We start from the raw sequence: 23404 nt of genomic DNA on the forward strand, positions 1-23404 counted from the left end.
CCCTGCAGCTGTTCCAGATTCTCCTGGAACTCCGGATGCAACAGATGTCGATGGAGAGAGTATCACAATCAACTGGGCTCCTCCAACACATGATGGTGGAAACCAAATAAAATATTACATTGTGGAAAGACGTGAAAAGAAGACTGGTCGTTGGCTGAAAGTCCTAACAAGGAAACCCATTGTTGAGGCTGCACACAGAGTGACTCATCTAACTGAGAATGTGGAGTATGAATTCCGTGTGTATGCTGTAAATGATGCTGGAATTGGAGCACCAAGCAATATTTCAATGCCAATTAAATGTACTGAGCCAACAGAAGAACCTGATGCCCCATCTATTGTCAATGTGACTGACACTACCAATACGTCTATCAGCTTGGAATGGACCAGACCTGCCTATGATGGTGGAATGGAAATTCATGGCTACATTATTGAAATGTGCAAGGGATCTGAAGAGGAATGGCGCAGAGTCAATGAGGAACTTTGTGCTGTCACAAAATACACTGTAACTGGTTTGGAAACCACTGCAGAGTACAAGTTCCGTATTTGTGCAGTCAATTCTGTTGGAAAGGGCGAAGCCAAAGAAATGTCTGAGTCTGTACAGGCAGTAGACAGGTTCTTGGCACCGGAAATTGACATAGATGCATCCTTCAAACAGACACATATTGTAAAAAGTGGAGCAAGTGTATGTATCCATATTGCCTTTAAGGGAAAGCCAACACCTACAGCTTCATGGACAAAAGTGGATGGAGAACTTGGTGTTATGACAGACATCGCCACCACTGAGACATTCACGGCTTTGACACTGGAAAATTGCACTAGAAATGATACTGGAAAATACACTCTCACTCTTGAGAACAGTAGTGGCAATAAATCTATTACTATTGCAGTCAAAGTGTTAGACACACCTGGTGTACCAGGGGCTCTCTCCATCAAGGAAGTAACGAGAGGAGCTCTCAAAATTGCTTGGGAACCTCCTACCAACGATGGTGGTGCACGTGTTCATCATTACATTGTTGAGAAACGTGAGGCTAGCCGTCGTACATGGACAGAGGCAGCACCCAAGACCACTCAAACAAGCCTGAGAATTTCTGATCTCCTGGAAGGTGTACCTTATTTCTTTAAAGTTATGGCTGAGAATCAATATGGTCTTGGTGAAGCATATGAAATGCCCGACCCAGTTATTGCCACAGCTGAACCTGCTGCACCGAAGAGAGTTGATATTATTGATACAACTGACACATCAGCAACCCTGGCCTGGCTCAAGCCGGAGCATGATGGAGGAAGCCGTATCACAGGCTACTGTGTGGAGTCAAAGGCTAAAGACTCAGATAAATGGGTTGTTTGTGGCACAACGAAAAACCTAAGCCTTGTAATTGAAGGACTTATACAGAACAGTGAGTATGAATTCCGTGTCAAGGCAAAGAATGATGCTGGGTTCAGTGTGCCAAGGGAAGCTTTCTCCTCAGTCATCATTAAAGAGCCACGAATTGAACCTACTGCCGACCTCAGTGGCATAACCAACCAACTCATTATTAGCAGGATTGGTGAATTGTTTGAGATTGATGTTCCAATTAGTGGAAGACCTGCTCCAAAGGTATCCTGGAAGCTTGAGGAAATGAAGCTAAAAGAAACTGACAGGGTGTCAATCAAGACTACCAAAAACAGGACCACTCTCTCAGTTAAAGACAGCATGAGAGGTGATGGAGGCAGATATTTCCTAACTCTTGAGAATGTCACGGGGTCAAAGACTTTCAGTGTCACTGTCAATGTTATTGGCAGACCAAGCCCTCCAGAGGGCCCTATTGAGATTTCCTCAATTACATCACAGTCATGCGTACTATCATGGAATCCACCTGAGGATGATGGTGGAACAGACATCACAAACTACATTGTCGAGAAGCGTGAATCTGGTTCCACTGCTTGGCAGCTTATTAACTCAAGTGTAAAGCAAACTTCTTTCCATGTTTCACATCTAACTAAATACATGCAGTACACTTTCCGTGTCTGTGCTGAAAACCGTTTTGGTGTGAGCAAACCAACAGAATCTGAGACGATTGTTGCAGAGCATCCATTTGGTATGTTATAGCTAATAAGAAATTAGCAGTTTTGATATACTGTATGAAATATCAAATATCTTATTACATGTTTTTATTTTCACAGTTCCTTCAGGCCCTCCAACAAGACCAGAAGTGTTCTCTGTAACCGCCAACAGCATGAGCATTCGTTGGGAGGAACCATACCATGATGGTGGCAGCAAGGTCACTGGATACTGGATTGAAAAGAAGGAGCGTAACACAATTCTCTGGGTGAGAGAAAACAAGATTCCCTGCTTTGAATGCTACTACAAGGTGGAAGGCCTTGTTGAGGGTCTTGAATATCAGTTCAGAGTGTATGCAATGAATAGTGCTGGCCTCAGCAAAGCAAGTGAAGCATCAAAGAAAGCTGTGGCACAAAATCCAGTTGGTAAGTATATTACAATCAAAAAGTAATTCATACCAGTTTAGATCAGAAAACACAATACTGATAAATGTTGTTTTTTGTTTGTGATGATACAAATATATAGATCCTCCAGGAAAACCAGAAGTTACAAATGTATCAAGATCAACAGTCTCAATCAAGTGGTCTGTGCCTCTAAACGATGGTGGAAGCCCAATCACAGGCTACATTGTTGAGCGAAAGCCATATACCGTCACTGGAGAAGGTCGCTGGCTTAAGTGTAATTACACTAATGTTACTGACACAAATTTCACTGTCACTGCACTGGGAGAAGGAGAGGAATATGAATTCCGTGTCATTGCCAAAAATGCTAACGGAGTATTGAGCCTGCCATCAGTTTCAACAGGACCAGTGACCTGCAAAGCAGAATACAGTATGTATCATACATGGTTCTGTCACAATACACATAAGACTAACATTGTTTTATTAATGAGAACCTAAATACTCATGACACTTTTGACACTCATGACATCTTATTTTTTAGTTCCTCCTAAAGCAGAGCTGGACAGCAAACTCCTTGTGGACACAGTTACAATCAGAGCTGGATCTGATTTAGTGCTAGATGCTGCTGTTGGTGGAAAACCTGAGCCAAAAGTAAGCTGGGCTAAGGGTACGAAAGAGCTAGAACTTTGTGAAAAATATGCTCTCCAGTACTCTAGTACCCGAGCTCTGGCAATCATCAAGTTCTGTGACAGAGATGACACTGGGAAGTATGTTCTGACAGTTAAGAATGCTAGTGGAACAAAAACCGCTGAGGTCAATGTTAAAGTGCTTGGTAGGTGTTCTAAACATACAGCCATATCATAAGCAAACATGATCTTCAGTTTTAAATATGTTGCAAATTCATTCATACAATAATCTTTCTTCTTTTACAAGATACACCTGGTCCCTGTCAGGAGTTTACAGTCAGCAATGTTTCTGAGGAAAAATGCACAGTGTCTTGGAAAGAGCCACTGGAGGATGGTGGTGACCCAATCACACATTACATTGTTGAAAGAAGGGATACCAATAGACTTACCTGGGTTATCATGGAGGCTGAATGCAAAACCCTAACATACGAAATTAAAAGACTTTTCAAGAATAACGAATATATATTCCGTGTGAGAGGTGTGAACAAGTATGGGTCTGGCGTGGCTGTACAGTCTACCCCCATCTTTGCCAGAAATTCATTCAGTAAGTACCATGATTAATTTTAAAAACCTTTAGATGAGAGATTTTGCATGTTAAAATAAACTTGATTTCCAATTGCAGCTGTCCCATCATCCCCTGGAGCCCCAGAAATCCTTGCAGTTGGAAAAGACTTTGCAACGATCGAGTGGCTGAAGCCTGAGAGCGATGGTGGCAGTGAAGTCACAAACTACTTGATTGAGTTCCGTGAAAGAAAGAGTGTTAGATGGATCAAGGTTAACAGAGATTCTATTCTCAAGGACACATCTTTCAAAGTCACTGGTCTCCATGAAGGCAACATTTACCAATTCCGCATTACAGCCATGAATGCTGCTGGAGATAGTGAACCTAGTGAAGTGTCAATGTATGCAGTATGTAGAGTACCAACCGGTATGTTTCCGAAAGAACATAATTTATAACATTTAAGTGTTTATATTACTAAAGTTTTTTTTTTTTTAACCTTATTATGTTTAATCCCATTTTAGGCACTTCAGGTCCACCCTCAATTCCACGGGTTACTGACACACACAAAGAGAGTGTTAGTCTTGCTTGGACACGACCAGTTGAAGATGGTGGTGCTGATGTTATTGGTTATGTTCTTGAGATGCAAGAAGCTGGTGCAGAGGAATGGACAAAAGTGCATGAAAAGAATCTTAGGGTGACAGAACACGTAGTTACAGGTCTTTCTGCTGGCAAAAAGTACTGTTTCAGAGTTGCAGCAGTCAATGTAAATGGAATTGGTGACTTCAGTGATCCTTGTGCAGAGACTGAGCCTGTAGAAAGAATTGGTAAGTTCAAACAACTTCTAAATCTATGTATGGTTCTGAAGTTTGATATACTGTATATACAAATGCAAGAAAGAAGTAATGTCCAATATTCAATCAGTCACTCTAATAAATTGTATAATTGTTTTATTATTTATTCTAGAAATTCCTGACCTTGAGCTGCCTGATGAACTGACAAAGACAATTTGTCTGAGAGCAGGAAGTTCTCTGCGCCTACATATTACTGTTACTGGTAGACCAATCCCAACTGTAACCTGGAGCAAACCTGGTGTGGACCTCCAAAATCGTGGCTTTATTGAAGTGACCAATACTGCCACAACTCTCATTATTGACAAGGTGCACCGCTATGATGCTGGTAGATACACAATTGAAGCTTCCAATTCTGCTGGGAAGAAGGATGCAAGCATCCTTGTGAAAATCTATGGTATGTTTTCTCATATTAAATTGTGTCAATTATTTATAGTGCATATAACGACATACCATGAAATGGTTTCTAACCAGCATGTTTGTGCATTCTTTCTCAGATACACCTGGTCCACCTGGTCCAATTAAGATGAAAGAGCTCACAAAAGATTCTGCTCATATTATCTGGGATGCTCCTGAGGTTGATGGTGGAGCACCCGTCAACAATTATATCATTGAAAGACGAGAGGCATCAATGAGAGCTTACAAAACGGTCACATCAAAATGCAGCAAGACATCATACAAAATTGTTGGTCTGACAGAAGGAATGCTGTATTATTTCAGAGTCTTACCAGAGAATATATATGGTGTTGGTGAACCTTGTGAGACAGGCGATGTTGTGTTGGTGTGCGAAGTTCCACTGCCACCAGCCAAGCTTGAAGTTGTAGATGTAACCAAATCCAGTGTTTCACTTGCTTGGGAGAAACCTTTACATGATGGAGGCAGCAGACTCACTAGCTACATTGTTGAGGCTTGTAAGGCTGGTACTGACAAGTGGATGAAGGTGGCAACTTTGAAACTTACAGACTTTGAGTTCACTATTGTGTCACTGAATGAGCATGAGCAGTACCTCTTCAGGGTACGTGCTGTCAACAGTAGAGGAGCTGGTGAGCCAAAAGAAACTGTGACAGCTGTGACAGTTCAAGAACAAAGAGGTATGTATTATAATAAATACAATAATAGTCACAAGATGGTGTTATTTGTTTGTTGTGTCTCACAGTTTTTATTTTTTTTATTTTTTTTATTCTCTTTCAGTTATGCCGAAGGTTGATCTATCAACTATTCCACAAAAGATGATCAGTGTTTTGGCAGGCAAACCCCTTGAGCTTGACTTGCCAATCATAGGAAGACCACCACCAGTTTGCTCTTGGTTCTTCAATGACAATAGGATAAAGATTGTGGAGCGTGTGAAGATGAAGTCAACTGGAAAATTCTCTAAATTAACTATTCTTGACACCACCATTGATGACAGTGGAGTGTATACTCTAGAGGTGAAAAACGTAACAGGAGTAATTACTGAAAACATCAAAGTCATTATTCTTTGTAAGTACCCACTCTCTACATTAAAATGGATTTTTTTAAATGAATGAGAAATAATATTATTAATAACCCTCTTCTCTCTTTAGCTAAACCTGATGAGCCTCAAGGACCCATTAGATTAGATGAAATTGATGCAACATCAGTCACAATAAGCTGGGATCCACCTATGAGAGATGGTGGCGCACCAATTAGCAACTATGTGGTTGAACAACGTGATGCTCATCGCCCAGGATGGGTACCTGTTTCAGAATCAGTTAGCAGACCAACATTCAAATTTAACAGATTGACAGAGGGCGATGAATATGTGTTCCGGGTTGCAGCAACCAATCGTTATGGCACTGGGGAGTACTTACAGTCAGAAGTCGTGATGTGCAAGAGCTCCAAATGTAAGAAAAACATGTTTTTAAAAAATAGCATATGCACATATATATTTTAGATATATATTATGTAACACATATATTGGACCTACATCATCGCAATATTGAATTGTTGTTGCAGCCATTCCCGGGCCGCCTGGAAGACCCATTATCTTTGATGTATCACGCGATGGCATGACTGTTGCATGGGAGCCACCAGATGAGGATGGAGGATTAGAGGTGTCTGGCTACATTATTGAACGCAAGGAGGTCAGAGCTGACAGGTGGATCCGTGCTAATAAAAATCCAGTAACAATGACAAGATACAGATCCACTGGTTTAATTGAAGGCCTGGAATATGAGCACAGAGTGACAGCCGTCAATGCTCGTGGTGTTGGCAAACCTAGCCTTCTTTCTAAACCTGCAGTAGCAAATGATCCAGTTGGTGAGAATTTTTTTTTATTTTATTTTTTTTAAATACTGTAGAATTTATGTGCATTCAAATTATTATCACTTATTAATCTATTGCATAACCCCTACAGATCCACCTGGATCACCTCAAAATCCACGAGTCACAGATACCACAAAATCTTCTGTGTCTTTGGCCTGGAGTCCTCCAGATGAGGAGGGTGGTGCTAAGGTTACAGGCTATCTAATTGAGATGCAAAAAATTGGTTCAGTAACCTGGATGAAGTGCAATACTACACCTTCACTGATCTGTGAATATACTTTGACACAAATGCCACAAGGAGAGGAATTCAAATTCCGTGTCATGGCTTGCAATGCTGGTGGTCCAGGTGAACCAGCTGAAGTACCTGGAGTTGTGACCATAACAGAGATGCTTGGTAAGATCTCATGACCCTGTCATTAACTCCTTTTACTTATATGTGTACTTATATGTAAAAAGTTTTACATTTATGGAATAATTTAATAATTGGAAATGTTCTGTGTTTCAGATACTCCAAGTTATGACCTTGAAGCAAAATACAAAGATGTCCTTGTAGTCAGATCTGGAGGAGTAATCAAACTTTCAGTGCCCATCAAAGGTAAACCTACTCCTACCAGCAAATGGACCAAGGATGGATCAGAGGTGACCAACCGTGCAATGATTGCCTCTAATGAAGACGTATCCGAGCTTGTAATCAAACAGGCTGAAAGGTCTGATTCTGGCGTTTACTATCTCCATCTGGAAAATAAGTGTGGCAAAAAGATGCTTCCTATTAAGGTCAAGGTTATTGGCCGCCCATCTGCACCTGAAGGCCCTCTTGGATTTGATGATATACAAGCACATTCTGTAAGAGTTAGCTGGAAACCACCAACTGAAGATGGTGCTTCTGAAATTGTTGGCTACATTGTGGAGAGACGTGAAGTAACAAAAGCAGCTTGGTACACTGTTGACTCACGGGTGGTTGACACATCCCTTGTGGTTAAAGGACTAGAAGAAAATGTTGAATACCACTTTAAGGTGACAGCGGAGAACCAGTTTGGAATCAGCAACTCCCTGAAATCAGAGGGAACTGTTGTACCAAAGACTCCCATTTGTAAGCACTTGTCATATGTCTTATTTCTAGGAATTGCATGTTTGTTATTAAACATAATAAAAACATATATTTATTTGTTTTCTGTTATTTTAGGTGTCCCAGAGGCTTCAGGCACTCCACCAGAAATCATGGATGTTACTAAGAGTTCTGCTGCTTTGGCTTGGACTAAACCTAAGGATGATGGTGGATCTTGCATTACTGGTTACTTCATTGAGTACAAAGAAGTGCTGTCTGATAAGTGGATTCGTCATGAGACAAAGATTACCTCAACAATGTATACTCTTAGTCAGCTCACTACTGATGCTGAGTATCAGTTCCGTGTAATTGCTGTGAATGACATTGGAGAGAGTGAACCAGGACCTGCATCAGATTCAGTAATCTGCAAAGATCCATTTGGTATGACCACATTCTTATTTTGTCTTCATAATATGTATTCAGAATACGTTGTCTGTTCATTAAGTAATTGATTCAAAATTGTTGCCTTGATTTATGGAAAATATTTTTTATTACACTCTTTATTTATTTAGATAAACCAAGCCAGCCAGGAGAAATTGACACTATGACTGTAACCAAAGACTACATTACAATTAAATGGGAGGCTCCAGCATGTGATGGTGGAAAACCAGTCCTTGGCTACTGGATTGAATACCGAAAGTCTGGAGAGAGTGCTTGGAAGAAATGCAATAAGGAGCGCACAAAGGACATGCAGTACACTCAGAGTGGTCTACAAGAGGCAACTGAATATGAATTCAGAGTATTTGCTGAGAATGAAACCGGAATCAGCAGACCACGCAGAACAGCAACTGGCATCAAAACTAAACTGGGTGGTAAGCACATTTTGAAATAACATTAAAAGGATTGTTGTGTGTATTGTGATTTGTCAATACAATAATGATATCCAATATTTATTCCAATGCATTTTTGGGGGTGTTTGACTATAAATAAATAGAAAGGGTGTTTGAAAATAAATGTCACTATAGCTGCCCCTTCTGTCTTTTTTTTCTTAGTTGGATCTAAACCAGCTCTTAGGAAAGAGATGGATGAAGTCACTGCCAAACTTGGACAAACTGCAACTCTCAAATGTCAGATTATTGGACGACCTGTTCCAGAAATTAAATGGTACAAGGGTGGAAAGGAAATCAAAGAAGGTCGCAAATATGCAGCAACCTCTGATGGTCGCAACCATACATTGACCATTTCAACAGATCAACAGGAAGATGAGGGTCTGTACACATGCAAGGCAGTGAATGAAGCAGGTGACTGTGAGACCAGTGGAACTCTGGTCCTTGAAGCAGCACCACAGTTCCCAGTGCCACTGAAAGACAAATTCTTTGCAACATGTGGTAGCACAGTGCGCATTCATGTTGTTTACATTGGCCGACCTCAACCTAAAATCATGTGGCTTTATGGAGCCAAGGCTTTGGAGCCCTCTGAGAATGTGATCATTGAAAATACAGAGCATTACACTCATTTGATTCTCAAGAATGTACAGCGCAGTGTAAATGGAGGAAAATACAGAATCAGGATCAACAACCATTTTGGGTCTGCAGATACTGTAACTCACGTTGAAATCTTAGGTATATGCTTCATAATTTGTCTTTTTTTATACTTAGTAGGGGAAATAAGAGTAATTAACATATTTTTGTGTGTGTTTTCAGATAAACCTGCTATGCCAGAGGGTCCTCTTGTTCTTGATGCTTTGTTGAAGAATTCTGTGATTATTAGCTGGAAAGCATCCAAAGATGATGGAGGATCTATGATAACTAATTATATTGTGGAAAAACGTGAAGACAAGGAAGGAGCAGAGTGGGAACTTGTATCATCATCCATCACAGGCATTTCATGCAGAATTCCTAACCTTGTTGAAAATGAGGGATACTACTTCCGCGTTTCAGCACAAAATCGTTATGGTAATAGTGAATCACTGGAGACTCCTTCTGCTATCCTCATCAAGAGTCAGCTAGGTAAGTTATAAAGAAATATTGTCTGTCAATAGATATTCTTTAATATCTATTAAAGAAGTAACCACAGTTTTGTTGTTATTATTTAGTGTTATTATTCAAATGCAAATGTATGTTTTGCAGAGAGGCCAGGAGCTCCATTAAAACCAGTTGTGTCTGGAATTACCAAAAACTCCTTTGTTGTGTCTTGGAAGCCACCTCTCAGTGATGGAGGTTCTAAAATTAAGAACTACTGTCTTGAAAAGCGAGATAAGAAGAAGGGTGAATGGGCTGCAGTTACAACAGATGAAATCCACCAGACTGTTTATTCTGTCAAGGGCCTGACAGAAGGTGTAGAGTATGAATTCCGGGTGAAATGTGAAAACATTGGTGGAGAAAGTGAATACAGTGAAATATCTGACCCTGCCATTCCAAAGACTGATGTTGATGTGCGTGCTCCTGCCTTCAAGGAAGACCTCAGAAACATGAGTGTAAAATTCAAAAGCAATGCAACATTTGTCTGCAAGATAACAGGACAGCCCAAGCCTGTAATAAAATGGTTTAAGCGTGGAAAGGAAATTCAAGCTGATGGTACCAAAATCAAGATCCAAGAATTCAAGGGAGGCTATCATCAGCTTGTTATTGCTGATTGCGAAGCAGAAGACTCAACTGTATATCAGATCAGAGCAACAAACCAGGGTGGATCCATTTCTGCTACTGTTTCTCTAGATGTTGAAGGTAAGCTTACAAAGTTTTATACTGTACTTTACTTGGCTATACAAGCTATTTCCAAATGATGGATTAAAACGTTTGTTTTTTCAGTCCCTGCTAAGATTCATCTACCTAAGAATCTGCAAGGAAAGGAAGCTATCCCTGCCCTTCGTGGTGAAGTAGTGAACATCAAGATTCCATTCAGTGGAAAACCAGATCCAGTTATCACTTGGCAGAAAGGACAAGACCTTCTTGATAATGATGGACACTATCAAGTTATTGTCACACGATCCTTCACATCTCTTGTATTTTTGAATGGAGTAGAAAGGAATGATGCTGGTTTCTATATTGTGTGTGCCAAAAATAGATTTGGAATTGACCAGCAAACAGTTGAGCTTGATGTTGCAGATGTGCCTGATCCACCACGTGGCATCAAAGCCAGTGATGTTTCGAGAGATTCTGTAACACTCCACTGGCTAGCACCTGCTAGTGATGGTGGAAGTAAAGTCACAAGCTACATCATAGAGAAGTGCGCCACCACAGCAGAAAGGTGGATACGTGTTGGCCAGTCTCGTGACACCCACTACACTGTTGTCAATCTGTTTGGAAAGACAAGTTATCAATTCCGTATCATAGCTGAAAATAAATTTGGTCAGAGTGTACCATCTGAGACAAGTGGACCTGTCGTGACAAAGGAAGACAAATCAAGAGTTCTTAACTATGATGAAGAAGTTGATGACACCAGGCCAGTTTCCAAAAGCAAAGCTCCTCATTCAGAGACTAAGAATGTTCATAACAAGTACATGATTGCTGAAGAGCTTGGCCGCGGACAGTTTGGTATTGTTCACCGGTGTATTGAGACTAGCTCTGAGAAAACTTACATGGCTAAATTTGTCAAAGTTAGAGGTGCGGATCAGGCATTAGTGAAAAAAGAAATTGCAACACTGAATGTGGCACGCCACAAGAACTTCCTGTTGCTACATGAGTCATTTGACAGCCCTGAAGAGCTAGTCATGATTTATGAGTTCATCTCTGGTGTGGACATATTTGAGCGCCTTGGTACAGCCAACTTTGAGCTCAGTGAGCGTGAAATTGTTAACTATATCAGACAAGTGTGTGAAGCTCTTGAATTTCTTCACAGCAAGAGTTATGGCCACTTTGATATCAGGCCTGAAAATATAGTGTACACCACAAGAAAGGGAACTAATGTCAAGATCATTGAGCTTGGACAATCTAGACACCTTACACCTGGGGACCAATTTAAGATTCAGTACACAACAGCTGAGTTTGCGGCACCGGAAATTCATCAAAATGAGATGGTTAGCACTGTGACAGATATGTGGTCTGTCGGTGTCCTTGTTTATGTTCTTCTTAGTGGACTTAATCCATTCGCTGCTGAAACTAATCAGCAAATGATTGAGAGCATTTACAATGCTGAGTACAGTTTTGATGATGAAGCCTTCAAGCATGTTAGTGTTGAGGCTTTAGACTTTGTGGACCGCCTACTAACCAAAGAGCGCAAACATCGTATGACTGCTACTGAGGCTTTGAATCATCCTTGGCTGACGATGAACTCAGAGCAGCTAAGCACTAGGTCCATCAATATTACACGCCATACGAGATATTACCGAGCCATGGTGAAGAAAGAATGGAACACAGTTGTCTCTTCTGCTCGTGTTGCCATTGGTGGTGCTATCAGAAGTCAGCGAGGAGTAACAGTCTCTAAAGTGAAGATTGCACCATTTGAACATGGACCAGTTGCAGGACAAATTAAACACAGTGTTGCCAATGAAGGCGATGATATCAAGTTTATTTGCAACATTGACAATTATGACAGCACTACCGAAGTAACATGGTACTGTGGAGTTAGACAACTAGAAGAAGGTGCTAGATACGAAATTACTTACGAAGATGGGCTTGCTACCATAACTATCAAGGGAATCAACAGAACAGATGATGGAACATACAGATGTAAAGTTGTCAATGAGTATGGTGAGGACAGTGCCTATGCTGAGCTCTTTGTCAAAGGGGTAAGATCCTATCGTGAGTTCTTCACTACACGTGTGGTAAAGAAAGTAAAACGCAGAGTTGACACATCAAGACTACTCCAAAGACCTCCTGAATTTACTTTGCCATTGTGCAACCGCACTGCTTACATTGGAGAGGATGTGCGCTTTGGTGTCACCATCACAGTGCATCCTGAACCTCGTGTAATGTGGTTGAAATCGGGTCAAAAGATTATGCCAGGAGATGATGACAAAAAATACACTTTTATTAGTGACAAGGGCCTGTATCAGTTAGTGATTCACAAACTTGACCCAGATGATGATGCGGAATACACTGTTGTGGCACGGAACCGATTTGGTGATGACAGTTGCAAGGCTCGACTCAAAGTGGTCCCTCGTCCTGCTCCTGCTGATAACACCTTGAGACCTATGTTCAAACGTCTTCTTGCTAATTTGGAATGCAGAGAAGGCCAGAGTGTACGTTTTGAAATGCGTGTGTCAGGACATCCTTCATTGAAATGGGAGAAAGATGGCATGCCTTTGGCATTTGGTCCACAAATTGAGGTTGAGCATGAAGGCTTAGATTACTATGTCTTACATGTAAGAGGTACTCTTCCAGAGGATTCTGGCACATACAGAGTCATTGCAACTAACTCGGCAGGGTCTGCAAGTTGTCAAGCCACACTCAAGGTTGAACGTGTGACACATATCAAGAAAGAGGTGAGTGAGGAAGGAAAGAAGAAGAAACACGATCTTGAACAGCAAGAGATGGACAAGAAAGTAAGACTAACTCAGATACTAGCAGGTGCAGACGTTACCCCACTTACTCCAGTCGCACAGCAAGCACTAAGAGAAGCTGCAACCATGTACAAGCCAGCAATCACTACCAAGAAAGTCAAAAGCGAAGCTGAAGAAGCCAAAGAGAAAGAAGAAAAGAAGAAGAGAGCAGAAGAAAAGAGATTGAGAATGCCATATGTTATTCCTCCGCCTCGCGTTGTTGCTCCTACTGCCCTTGAGGAGGACATGGAAATCAAACACTTTGTGCCATTCTCTGATATGAAGTGGTACAAGAAACTCAGAGATCAATATGAGTTCCCGGAGCCAATGGAAAAGTTCCCCCAGAAAAGACTTAAGCGCATCCGGCTGTCAAGGTGGGACCAGTTCTATGAAGTACCCCTTCCAAGAATTAAAGACCAATACAAGCCAAAATGGCATATTCCTGTTTCACAAGATGACCTTGAGACTGTAAGACCAGCAAGACATCGCACACCTTCTCCAGAAATGGAGGCTTACTACAGAATCAGGAGACGCTCTCTTGGTGATCTTTCTGATGAGGAACTGCTTCTGCCAGTTAAAGAATACCTCTCAATGAAGAGAACAGAGGAAGAAAGACTCAAACTTGAGGATGAACTTGAGTTAGGCTATTCTGCTTCTCCACCAAGTCTGAGCCCTGTACGCTTTGAACTTTCTGCACTGCGTCACCCATCACCTAAGAGAGCTACATATGACGAAGAGGAAGGGGAGGAAGTTCCAACATATGACTCATATCGTATTCCATCTAAATATGAGGCTGGTCCAAGCTATATTGACTTGCGTCAGCGTCATGAAAGGGCAACATACAGACCTCCAAGGCAAAAGCAAAGGCTCTATGAGGAAAAAGAAGACCATGAACTGCTTAGGTCAGTAACTACCACAACAAAATTAACTTCCTACAAGAGCCAACTGCAACACATTGAGTTTGAGGAGAAAACAAAGGTCAAAAGAAAGGAAAAAACAAGAGTTTCTGTGGCAGCAGTAACTGAGGCAGCAGTGATAACTGATATATCTACAACAGCATTCTCACCTGGCTATACTACAGTAAGTCATTCCAAGAAACCCTCTGCAACTGTGGCAGAAAAAGTGATTAAAACGGCTTCACCTGAAAAGACACGCCCACGTTCACCCAGCCTTGATTCTACTGAGAAAACAATCACTACACCAGACTTGTCAACAAAAATTGATTATATGTCAAGGTATGAGTCAAGAAAGAAAGCCTTGAAAACTGAGAGGAAGTTTGAAATTGTGACCCAGCAGCCTTTTACTCTTGACCATGCTCCCAGGGTGACTGTAAGAATGCGCTCTCACCGTGTGCCAATTGGTCAAAACACCAAATTCACACTGAATGTCCAATCTAAGCCAGAAGCACAGATTAAATGGTACCACAATGGGCAGCAGATTGAAGAAAGCAGAAAATATCGTATGTTTAACATGAGTGGTGTTTTGTCTCTTCAAATCATTGATTGCCAGGAAGAGGACAGTGGCACCTACCGTGTCGTCTGTACAAATGCAAAGGGAGAAGCTTCTGACTATGCCACTCTCGATGTTGCCGGGGGTGGATTTTCTGCATATGCCTCACAACGCAAAGATGAGGAGCCGCCGACCCCCTTCGTCCCTGAGATGACTAAAACAGATGTGTATCATGTTTCATCCATAACAGCAGCAACTGCATCAGAAACACAAGTCGAAATATCTGAAACTAAAACAGAGAGGGCAGAAGAGACAATTAAGACATCTGAGATCAAACTTGAAACTATGGAAGTGACTGCAGTTGAGAAAGTTGTGGTTGAGAAAATGTCAGAGACCAAACTTGAAGCTACAGAAGTGACAACAGTAGTGGAAGAAGTGGTTGAGAAAAAGAAACAGACTCCAGCTGCAATTCTGACTAAACCACAGTCACTCACAGTATCAGAGGGAGAATCGGTCAAATTCACATGTGATGTTGATGGTGAACCTGCACCCACTGTAACATGGATGCAAGAGGGACAAGTCATTGTGTCATCTCGTCGTCACCATGTTACCTCAACTGAATATAAATCTACTTTTGAGATAACCCAAGTAGAAATGTCAGATGGAGGTAATTACACTGTAGTGGCAGAGAACTCTGATGGTAAACAGGAGGCACAGTTCAGTCTAACAATTCGTAAACCAACACCTGTACAGAAAGTTGTTGCTTCACCTCCAAGAGTAAAGTCTCCAGAGTCTCCTCGTATAAAGTCACCATTTGGAATTAGGTCTCCACAGAGAATTAAATCACCTGAACCAATCAAATCTCCACCAAGAGTTAAGTCCCCACCCATGGTAAAATCGCCTACTCCAAAAGAAAAAACATCCAAGCCAACCTTCTCTGCAGAACTAAAAGACATTTCAGCCTCTGCAGATACTATTATAAAGCTGATAGTGAAACTGTCTGGTGAGCCTAAACCAACAATCTTCTGGATGAAGGATGGAAAGGTAAGAAAGATATTTTTACTTTATAAAAATATATATAGTTGAATGGATTGATTTACTAATCAATTTGAACATTTTTCTCCCAGAACCTCTCTCAAGGTGGAAAATATGAAATCTTTGAAGAGCATGGTTCAGCACATCTTGAAATCTATGAAGCTGATGTCTCTGATAGTGGAGTATACACATGTACAGCCAAAAACAGTGCTGGATCTGTTACTACAAACTGCACTGTTACGGTTCAAGGTATTATTTAGCACATTTCAGGTCTCAAAATACACATACAATATAATTTTAGTAAGAATAATTTTGTGTAATTTTGTATGTACAGTTGTTCTTTAATAAAAAAGTATCTACTCCTTCTGCTCCAGCACGAACAACAGCAGTTGCCGTGGAAAGAAAAACAGAGTTTCTAGAACAAATAGCGAAAAAGGAGACTGCCTATGAGGAAGTGCAGTCCTTCACAGAAATTAAAGCATCAAAAACCCAATTAACAATAAATCAAGGTCAGACTGTCACACTACGAGCAAACATCCCTGAAGCCTCTGATGTGAAATGGATCCTGAATGGAGCTGAGCTATCAAATTCAGAGAACTACAGGTATGGTGTGTCAGGCAATGATCACACCCTGACAATTAAAACCATCAGCTACCATGACCAGGGAGTTCTCACATGTGAGGCCAAAACTAAACATGGTGTGGTCAAGTGCCAGTTTGATATGACCATCAGTGCAATGGGTTCAGATGCACCAAGTTTCCTTGTGCAACCACGCTCCCAGAATGTTAACGAGGGACAAAATGTCACATTCACATGCGAAATCACTGGTGAACCTTCTCCTGAAATCGAGTGGCTCAAGGATAATGCAGTCGTGAGTGGTTTGTCATTATATTTTGGGGAAAGAAACAAAAACAACTTATTTGTGTTTCACTCATAGCAGTCTGTTAACTTTGTTTACATTTCCTTTCAGATATCTATTACACCAAACATGAAATTCAGCTGCTCTAAGAATGTGTACACACTTGAGATTCACAACGCTACCATTGAAGACAGTGGAAAATACACCGTAAAAGCTAAGAATAAATTTGGACAGTGCTCTGCAACATCATCACTGAATGTCCTCAGTAAGTGTTTGATCCATTCCTAAGAATAAATTAGCACTCTTACAGTAACAAAGTATGAGCATCCTGTCCATTACAGTACATAAAATGCATGGTCAAACCAAACACATACCCTTACTGTATGTTCATGATGTCTCTTGATTAAAACTCTGACTTAAAAGATCATACACACTAATCGTCAGTGCTCACTTGTCAAGCTAACAAAATAACCATTAACAAAATCTCACCATTCCCTTCTATAAATAGAACTATGTTATTTTGATCTAGATTTTTTTTTTTTTTTTTTTTGTTAGCTTGATTTGCATCCTTGGTCGCCTACTGAATTAATTTCCACACTATGTGATGATAAAGCATTGCATGTAACTGCATGTATATTCAAGTCTTTAAATAACCAAACCATATTATTAACCATCCATTAGCCATGCCTTCACATAGTTTGAATCATTTTATGTGTACAGTATGTTCAACAAAATAACACCATATTTAAAATATAGTCAAAATAATCCGAAATCTGTGTTCTCTGATTAGCCTTACCAAATTAATTTTCTTAAAGGTATAATGTACAAGTGTGCAACTAAAATATTTTTTTATTGTACTAATACCAATGCCATCACAAACGTTCCAGTCTAATTTACATTGAATATCCTCAAATGTTTTAAACAGAAAAAAGAAACCAGTAATGCCATTTGAATTGACTGTTGTACCTTTTTATGAAATCAGTTGCTTCAGTGACATGGTAATTATTTACTGCACTCTCACAGCTCTGGTTGAGGAACCTGCCAAAATGATAATTATGGAGAAAACATCTGATGCTACGAGCATGCAGGGCAGTTATGCTGCCAAGCATGTGGTTTCAAAAATGCAAGAGAAATCCTTCAGCAGTTCCAGCATGGCTGAGGTTAAATTTGAGAGCATGTCAGCGTCTAGCATGACCTCTATGACTTCTGAAAGAATGATGGCTTTGAGCTCGAGCAGTATGGTGGCAATGTCCAGTCACTCGCATGTTGAGGGGTCATCCATCAAAGCCATTTCTCAGACCCGCAAAGGTGAGATGGAAAATATATGCATCTTTGCAAAAAAAAAGAAGGAAAAAAAAGAAGCATTTACAGTGCAACAAAACAGATATCAGCAGAGCTATATCACCATAATAATAACAAATTTGTTTTTTAACCAGGTATACCACCAAAGATTGAGGCTGCCCCTCAAGATATCAGTATCGAGTCAGGGAAGGTCCTGACTGTAGCCTGTGCTTTCATTGGAGACCCAAGCCCTTGCATAGAATGGTCACATTCAGGGAAGACACTGTCCAGCAAGGAGGAGAGTGGACGATTGCATATTGAGACTTCTCAGGATGTCACCACTCTTGTTATAAGTGGAGTGAAAGAGACTGATGCTGGTGCATACACCTTAAAACTTGTTAACGAGTTTGGATCTGATACCACTACTGTCAATGTCAACATTCGATCCATGTAAAAAAAAAAGTACAATTATAATAATTATTATATAATAGTAATCCAATCCTCACCCCATTTCCCTCATTCAAAACCTTTTTATTTATAGAATGAGAAAAAAATACTCTGTTCTTGATAAAGACCTGGATTTCTGTTCTTGTAAATATGAACTATTTTTATACCAAACTTGACGTTAATTTATGCCAAACTAGACTAAAGTCTAAAGCTGTTATAAAATGTGCCATATTGGATAATTATGACCAGAAGTTCTGCACCATTTTGTGACATGTACATAATGTATATAGCCGAATTTACCGGTTATGGAAAATGTATGCATTGTTATTTATGACAATATTAACAAATGGAACTAAATGTTTAACAGGAGAAAGTTTCACATGGAACGAATACCCTGTAAAACTTGAAACGAAACAAAACTATGTGCCTCAACAATAAGTTGAAGTCTTAAGATTGCCTCAACAGGTAGAGAGGCTCCCTGTTGAAGTTTACTAAAATCAAAGAGACAAAGTTATACACTGTACATTTGTGCGTGCAGTAATGCAGTACACAAGAATTTATGACTTGAACATAAGGCCTTGAGTGCTGTTTGCATTACCCTCATGTAAGCAGGACAACTAGGCCTTGTGTTCAGACTGACGAAGTCATACCGCCATTTTAATGACAAGCTCAATGTGCGAGCGGCCTGCACAATGAGTTAATTATAATGTTTGTGCAAGGTTTCTGGCAAAGGACTGTTTGAATTTTGATTTTATTAAAGTAACATCACCTGGCCAATAGTTGTAAAATCAGTTCAAGTGCTTCTTTGCAGAAGCTGTGCCAACTCTTGGAGGATTGCTAGGTTATATTTTGTGTGTTTGTGTGTGTGTTAGCATTAGAATCTCACTTTGTCAGCAGTCAGGGTATCCATCAAGCTATGTACCACAGAGATTTCATGTGTTGTGCGAAGAAAAGAAAAATACATTACTGTAATACCCTGCACATTGATTTATTAGAACTAATTTATGTAGTATTACACATATATTCAGCCTCCTTGAGTTTTATGAATTACTGATTTAATAAAGCATGTTTTCAGCACCATAAATTGTCTGTCTGTATTCCATAAACGAATGCTACTTAATGTATAAAACATGTTTACTCAGTCATTGAATAACAGTTTCATGTCTTCAATAGTATGGTTACAAAACTAAATTTGTTTTCATAGAAAATCAGTTTTATCTAATTTCAGATGATATTTAAAAGGATAGCCTGTTTGAATCAGTAACAAATCATCCTTTCTGTTTCTTGCACTAGTTAAAAACACACTTTAAATGGTTAAAATAAACCCATAAAGTAATGTCCAGTAGCAAATAGGAACATTGTTTTTATCACGCACAAAAACGTGTCCTGCAGACCTGCTTTACGACATGCTCTGTCTAAAACAGCATCTTAATTATTCTTCCTCATTTTGCTTCTCTGAATTTTCTTCTCGCGGTGATACACATGTATAATATATATCCCTACATTGTGAGGACCAAATGTCCCAACAAGGACATCTGAATATGTTCTAAATCTATTGCAAAAAAAGAAAAACCATTGAACACCTCAAACGTCAAGTGAGAAATCTGAGAACTGGGCGGCACTGCCGCGTCAGCGTTCCAGCCTCCGACGCCACGACGACAGATGTGCAAGATGTCCCAACGGTCTACGTTTTACTTTTGTTTGATTTTGACTCTGCAAACGCTCAATCTCCTCGTCGTAATAATTCGTGCAAATGAATCAAAACACAATGTTAAAATTGAGGTTACGTTTCTGCCTGAAAACTGCAGCCAGAAATCCAAGAGAGGAGACATGCTGAATGCGCATTATGATGGATATCTAGTTGAAGACGGATCTCAGTTCTATTGCAGGTAAACGCATTTTTTTTACACAAAGTTATTGCATTAAATATTGTATTGCATGTTATATTTATCTGCTTCAAGGTAGAGTAATAAACAGTGTATTTAGTAGGCTACTAACGTGCTAAATAAAAAGTATTTTTATTTCCAACCTAAACCAGTGTTTGTTTTCATTTTCAAGTCGGTCGACAAACACGGGTCACCCACACTGGTTTGTGTTAGGCGTTGGAGAAGTTATTAAGGGGCTGGATTTAGGGCTGAAAGACATGTGTCCCGGTGAGAAGAGAAAAGTTACAATTCCTCCTTCTCTGGCATATGGCGAGAAAGGAAAAGGTAGGTCTATTACTTCATATACTTAGAGAATCAATACAGCCCCTGCTTACACGTGTGGCGCTGTTTTGCATTCATTCTCTCTCTCTCTCTCTCTCTCTCTCTCTCTCTCTCTCTCTCTCTCTCTCTCTCTCTCTCTCTCTCTCTCAGTGTGTGCGCCCTTACAAAAAATAAGTTTATTCAAGTGTGCTATTAGTATACTTATTTTAAACTAAAAATAAGAAAGTATAATTTCAGTACAACAGACAACAATACAATACAACAACAAAAATGAGCTCAGGATGGTGCTGGACAGTGGTGATGAAAGAAACATAGGCCTAAATGCTACTCATGAACATACATAGGCTACTTAGTAAGGTGAAATGATATAAAAATATATATATATTTATTTTCTCTACTACAGGCCCGTAATTTAAATTATTAAAATAATCAAATACATAAAAATCTAAGTTAATTATGAAGCAAATAGCATTTAAAAGTTAAGTTAATATAAACCATTAACAATCACCTTTTTCTGGTGGAATAGGTCCTGTACCACCGAATGCAACAGTGATCTTTGAGGTCGAGCTTTTGTTCATAACCAGAGGACCACGCAGCATAGAAGCCTTCAAAGAAATTGATGCTGACAACGACAAGGCCCTGACAAAAGAAGAGGTAAATATGTCATACTGTTGTATTAGGAATTTACTTTTGCCTTCCTGATTTTTTTTATTTATTATTATTTACATATATTGTTATTTTGGATTTACAGATTAAAGAATACTTGAAATTGGAAGCACAGAAGTTACATTCACAGAAAGATGAATCCTATTTTGATGATGTTGTGGCAGATGTGTTCCAAAAGAATGATCACAATGCTGATGGGACCTTATCACTCACGGAGTACAATGTTTATGGGCATGACGAACTGTAAACACTACTAGACAGCTCATGGAGTCATGCACTGGACATTCTTTACAAGATACTCTTCATATTGTGATCAAGGATTTTACTTTGATAAACACCACTAAATTTTAAATAAAGTTGACTGAAATACTAACTTGCATTGATTGTGCCATGTAAAAAAACCTGAGTAGATAAGATGCTTTTTAAAAACGTTTTAGAACTTTTCTCTAAATGCTTGCATGTCAAGTCAAGTCACCTTTATTTACATAGCGCTTAATACAATACAGATTGTTTCAAAGCAGATTTACAGTGATAACAGAAAAATGATTCAATGATGCATACAGAGTTCATTTCTGCTGTAAAGCAGCTCTAAAAGAAAATAGTGTCATTGTTCAGCTGAAGTCAGTTCAGTGTTGATTCAGTTCCATTGTAAAGATCATCAATTTCTTAAATTAGTTCATTACATCTATAAAGCAGTTCTGCAGAAAACAATGATGTGATTGTCCAGCTTAGTTCAGTTCTCATCCACTCGTGTCAGTGCATTCAAATCAATAATTTTGTTGAATAAAGCTTGCATCTGTTCCAATTTATCAAACCAGGGTTTTTTGTTTTGTTTTATTTTGAACCACAGAATAAAATATTTTAAATAAAACAATACACAAATAATGTGTATTTGAATATAACTCATGTGACATCTATACATTATACAGCCTCAAAGTACTCAAGAATTAAGTATCTCCAACAACACTACGATAAAACATGTAAGAATAATGTGTCATTGCAACCTCAGACATAGAAGGCTATGATGCATTCTGTGTGAAGCTTGTTATCGTTAACTCAAATAACTCCTCATTTAAAAGCCAGCACCTTTCAAAATATGTTCTCAGAATATCTAAATACAACACATTCTACCTAAAAATAATGGTTATTTATTGGCATATGGTTCCATGAAGAACATTTAACATCCTTGGAACATTTCCATTACACAAAAATACAATATAAAGTAGCCTAGTTAATCATAGTTAATATTTTGAAGTCTCTACATTGTTTAAAGGGGTGGTTGATTATGATTTCACTTTTATAACTTAAGATAGAGTGTAATGTTGCTGTTTGAGCATAAACAACATCTGCCTAAGCCGCGTTTCCACTGCAGGAACTTTGGGCTGGTACGCGACCGTGTTTACACCGCAAGAACCAGGGTCTAAATGAAGTTCCGGGTAAATATTTCCCCCTCCGAAAGTCAGGAACTTTCAGGGGTGGGACTTGAGCGCTGAGCATGCTGATTGGTTGACTCCACGCAGCATTTTATTCAACCACCATCTGTTGCCATGCGTGCAGTAATAGTCTGCTATTCGAATCAACAATGGAGTTTAAAAAAGACGTCCGATGGACCGACGACGAGGTTCAGGCTTTATTATGCTTAATTTCAAAGGATGAAATCCAGTGGGAACTGTAAAGTCGCGCGCAGTCCTACGTCACCGGACTAATTTGCCTAATCTTCACGGTACTTTAGACCGCGGTGGAAACGCGGCTAGCAACAGGTCTGGGGGAAAAAAGTTCCTGGGACAAATTGTTCCGGGTAATTTCGGTGGAAACGCGGCTAAAGTTATGACGCTCAAAGTTCAAAGCAGAGGGAGATATTTTCTTTTACAGAAATTGCTTTTTAAGGATTACAACAAACGCCTGATAGGGACTTCACGCTTCCTCCCGGGTTAGTGACATCACAAACCCAAAATTTTACATAAACCCAGCCCCCAGGAACATGCAACAAAGAGGGTAAGTTCATGTTGAGAAGAGGAAGAGTTGTTGTGTTGTAGCACATTTGTGAGTCTGCTCAAGCTGTCACATCCGTCTTTTCACATTTATTGTTATGCTACGTAACACAAATGCAATAGCATGTCACTCTTCAGGCATCTTACAACAGTTCCCTCAAGAGCGAATTATAGATTAGCATGACAG

At 39.7% G+C, this 23404-nt stretch overlaps 2 protein-coding genes across 2 annotated transcripts in view; both read left to right on the forward strand.

The window, feature by feature from the left end:
* The window catches only part of ttn.1 (titin, tandem duplicate 1), a 135871-nt gene extending 116376 nt beyond the window's left edge, over positions 1-19495 (forward strand). The window contains exons 187-211 of the mRNA XM_084421004.1: positions 9-2075; positions 2161-2463; positions 2564-2869; positions 2981-3271; positions 3373-3669; positions 3748-4053; positions 4149-4451; positions 4591-4872; positions 4973-5566; positions 5667-5954; positions 6038-6337; positions 6450-6752; positions 6850-7152; positions 7264-7848; positions 7942-8244; positions 8376-8675; positions 8856-9425; positions 9507-9812; positions 9933-10526; positions 10611-15775; positions 15859-16015; positions 16141-16637; positions 16737-16890; positions 17649-17933; positions 18062-19495. Coding sequence (XP_084277130.1) covers positions 9-2075; positions 2161-2463; positions 2564-2869; positions 2981-3271; positions 3373-3669; positions 3748-4053; positions 4149-4451; positions 4591-4872; positions 4973-5566; positions 5667-5954; positions 6038-6337; positions 6450-6752; positions 6850-7152; positions 7264-7848; positions 7942-8244; positions 8376-8675; positions 8856-9425; positions 9507-9812; positions 9933-10526; positions 10611-15775; positions 15859-16015; positions 16141-16637; positions 16737-16890; positions 17649-17933; positions 18062-18360 — 15158 coding nt within the window. The 3' untranslated portion in view covers positions 18361-19495. The remainder of the gene's footprint in view (positions 1-8; positions 2076-2160; positions 2464-2563; positions 2870-2980; positions 3272-3372; positions 3670-3747; positions 4054-4148; positions 4452-4590; positions 4873-4972; positions 5567-5666; positions 5955-6037; positions 6338-6449; positions 6753-6849; positions 7153-7263; positions 7849-7941; positions 8245-8375; positions 8676-8855; positions 9426-9506; positions 9813-9932; positions 10527-10610; positions 15776-15858; positions 16016-16140; positions 16638-16736; positions 16891-17648; positions 17934-18061) is intronic.
* A 333-nt stretch (positions 19496-19828) lies between these two features.
* fkbp7 (FKBP prolyl isomerase 7) lies at positions 19829-22037 on the forward strand. Its single transcript, XM_084421007.1, has 4 exons — positions 19829-20242; positions 20412-20563; positions 21087-21214; positions 21312-22037. The coding sequence occupies exons 1-4, from the start codon at positions 20016-20018 to the stop codon at positions 21471-21473; spliced, it is 669 nt and encodes a 222-aa protein (XP_084277133.1). The 5' UTR covers positions 19829-20015; the 3' UTR covers positions 21474-22037.
* Positions 22038-23404: the final 1367 nt, after the last annotated feature.

Source organism: Rutilus rutilus, assembly GCF_951802725.1.
Source record: "Rutilus rutilus genome assembly, chromosome: 10".
NCBI lineage: Eukaryota > Metazoa > Chordata > Actinopteri > Cypriniformes > Leuciscidae > Rutilus > Rutilus rutilus.

What these genes read in the sequence shown, in the direction of transcription:
- fkbp7 (XM_084421007.1), top strand. Translation starts at nt 20,016, where the DNA reads ATGTGCAAGATGTCCCAACGGTCTACGTTTTACTTTTGTTTGATTTTG. An exon ending in ATATGGCGAGAAAGGAAAAG is followed by an intron (nt 20,564 to 21,086) that starts GTAGGTCTATTA and finishes CTGGTGGAATAG; the next exon opens with GTCCTGTACCACCGAATGCA. An exon ending in AGGCCCTGACAAAAGAAGAG is followed by an intron (nt 21,215 to 21,311) that starts GTAAATATGTCA and finishes TTGGATTTACAG; the next exon opens with ATTAAAGAATACTTGAAATT.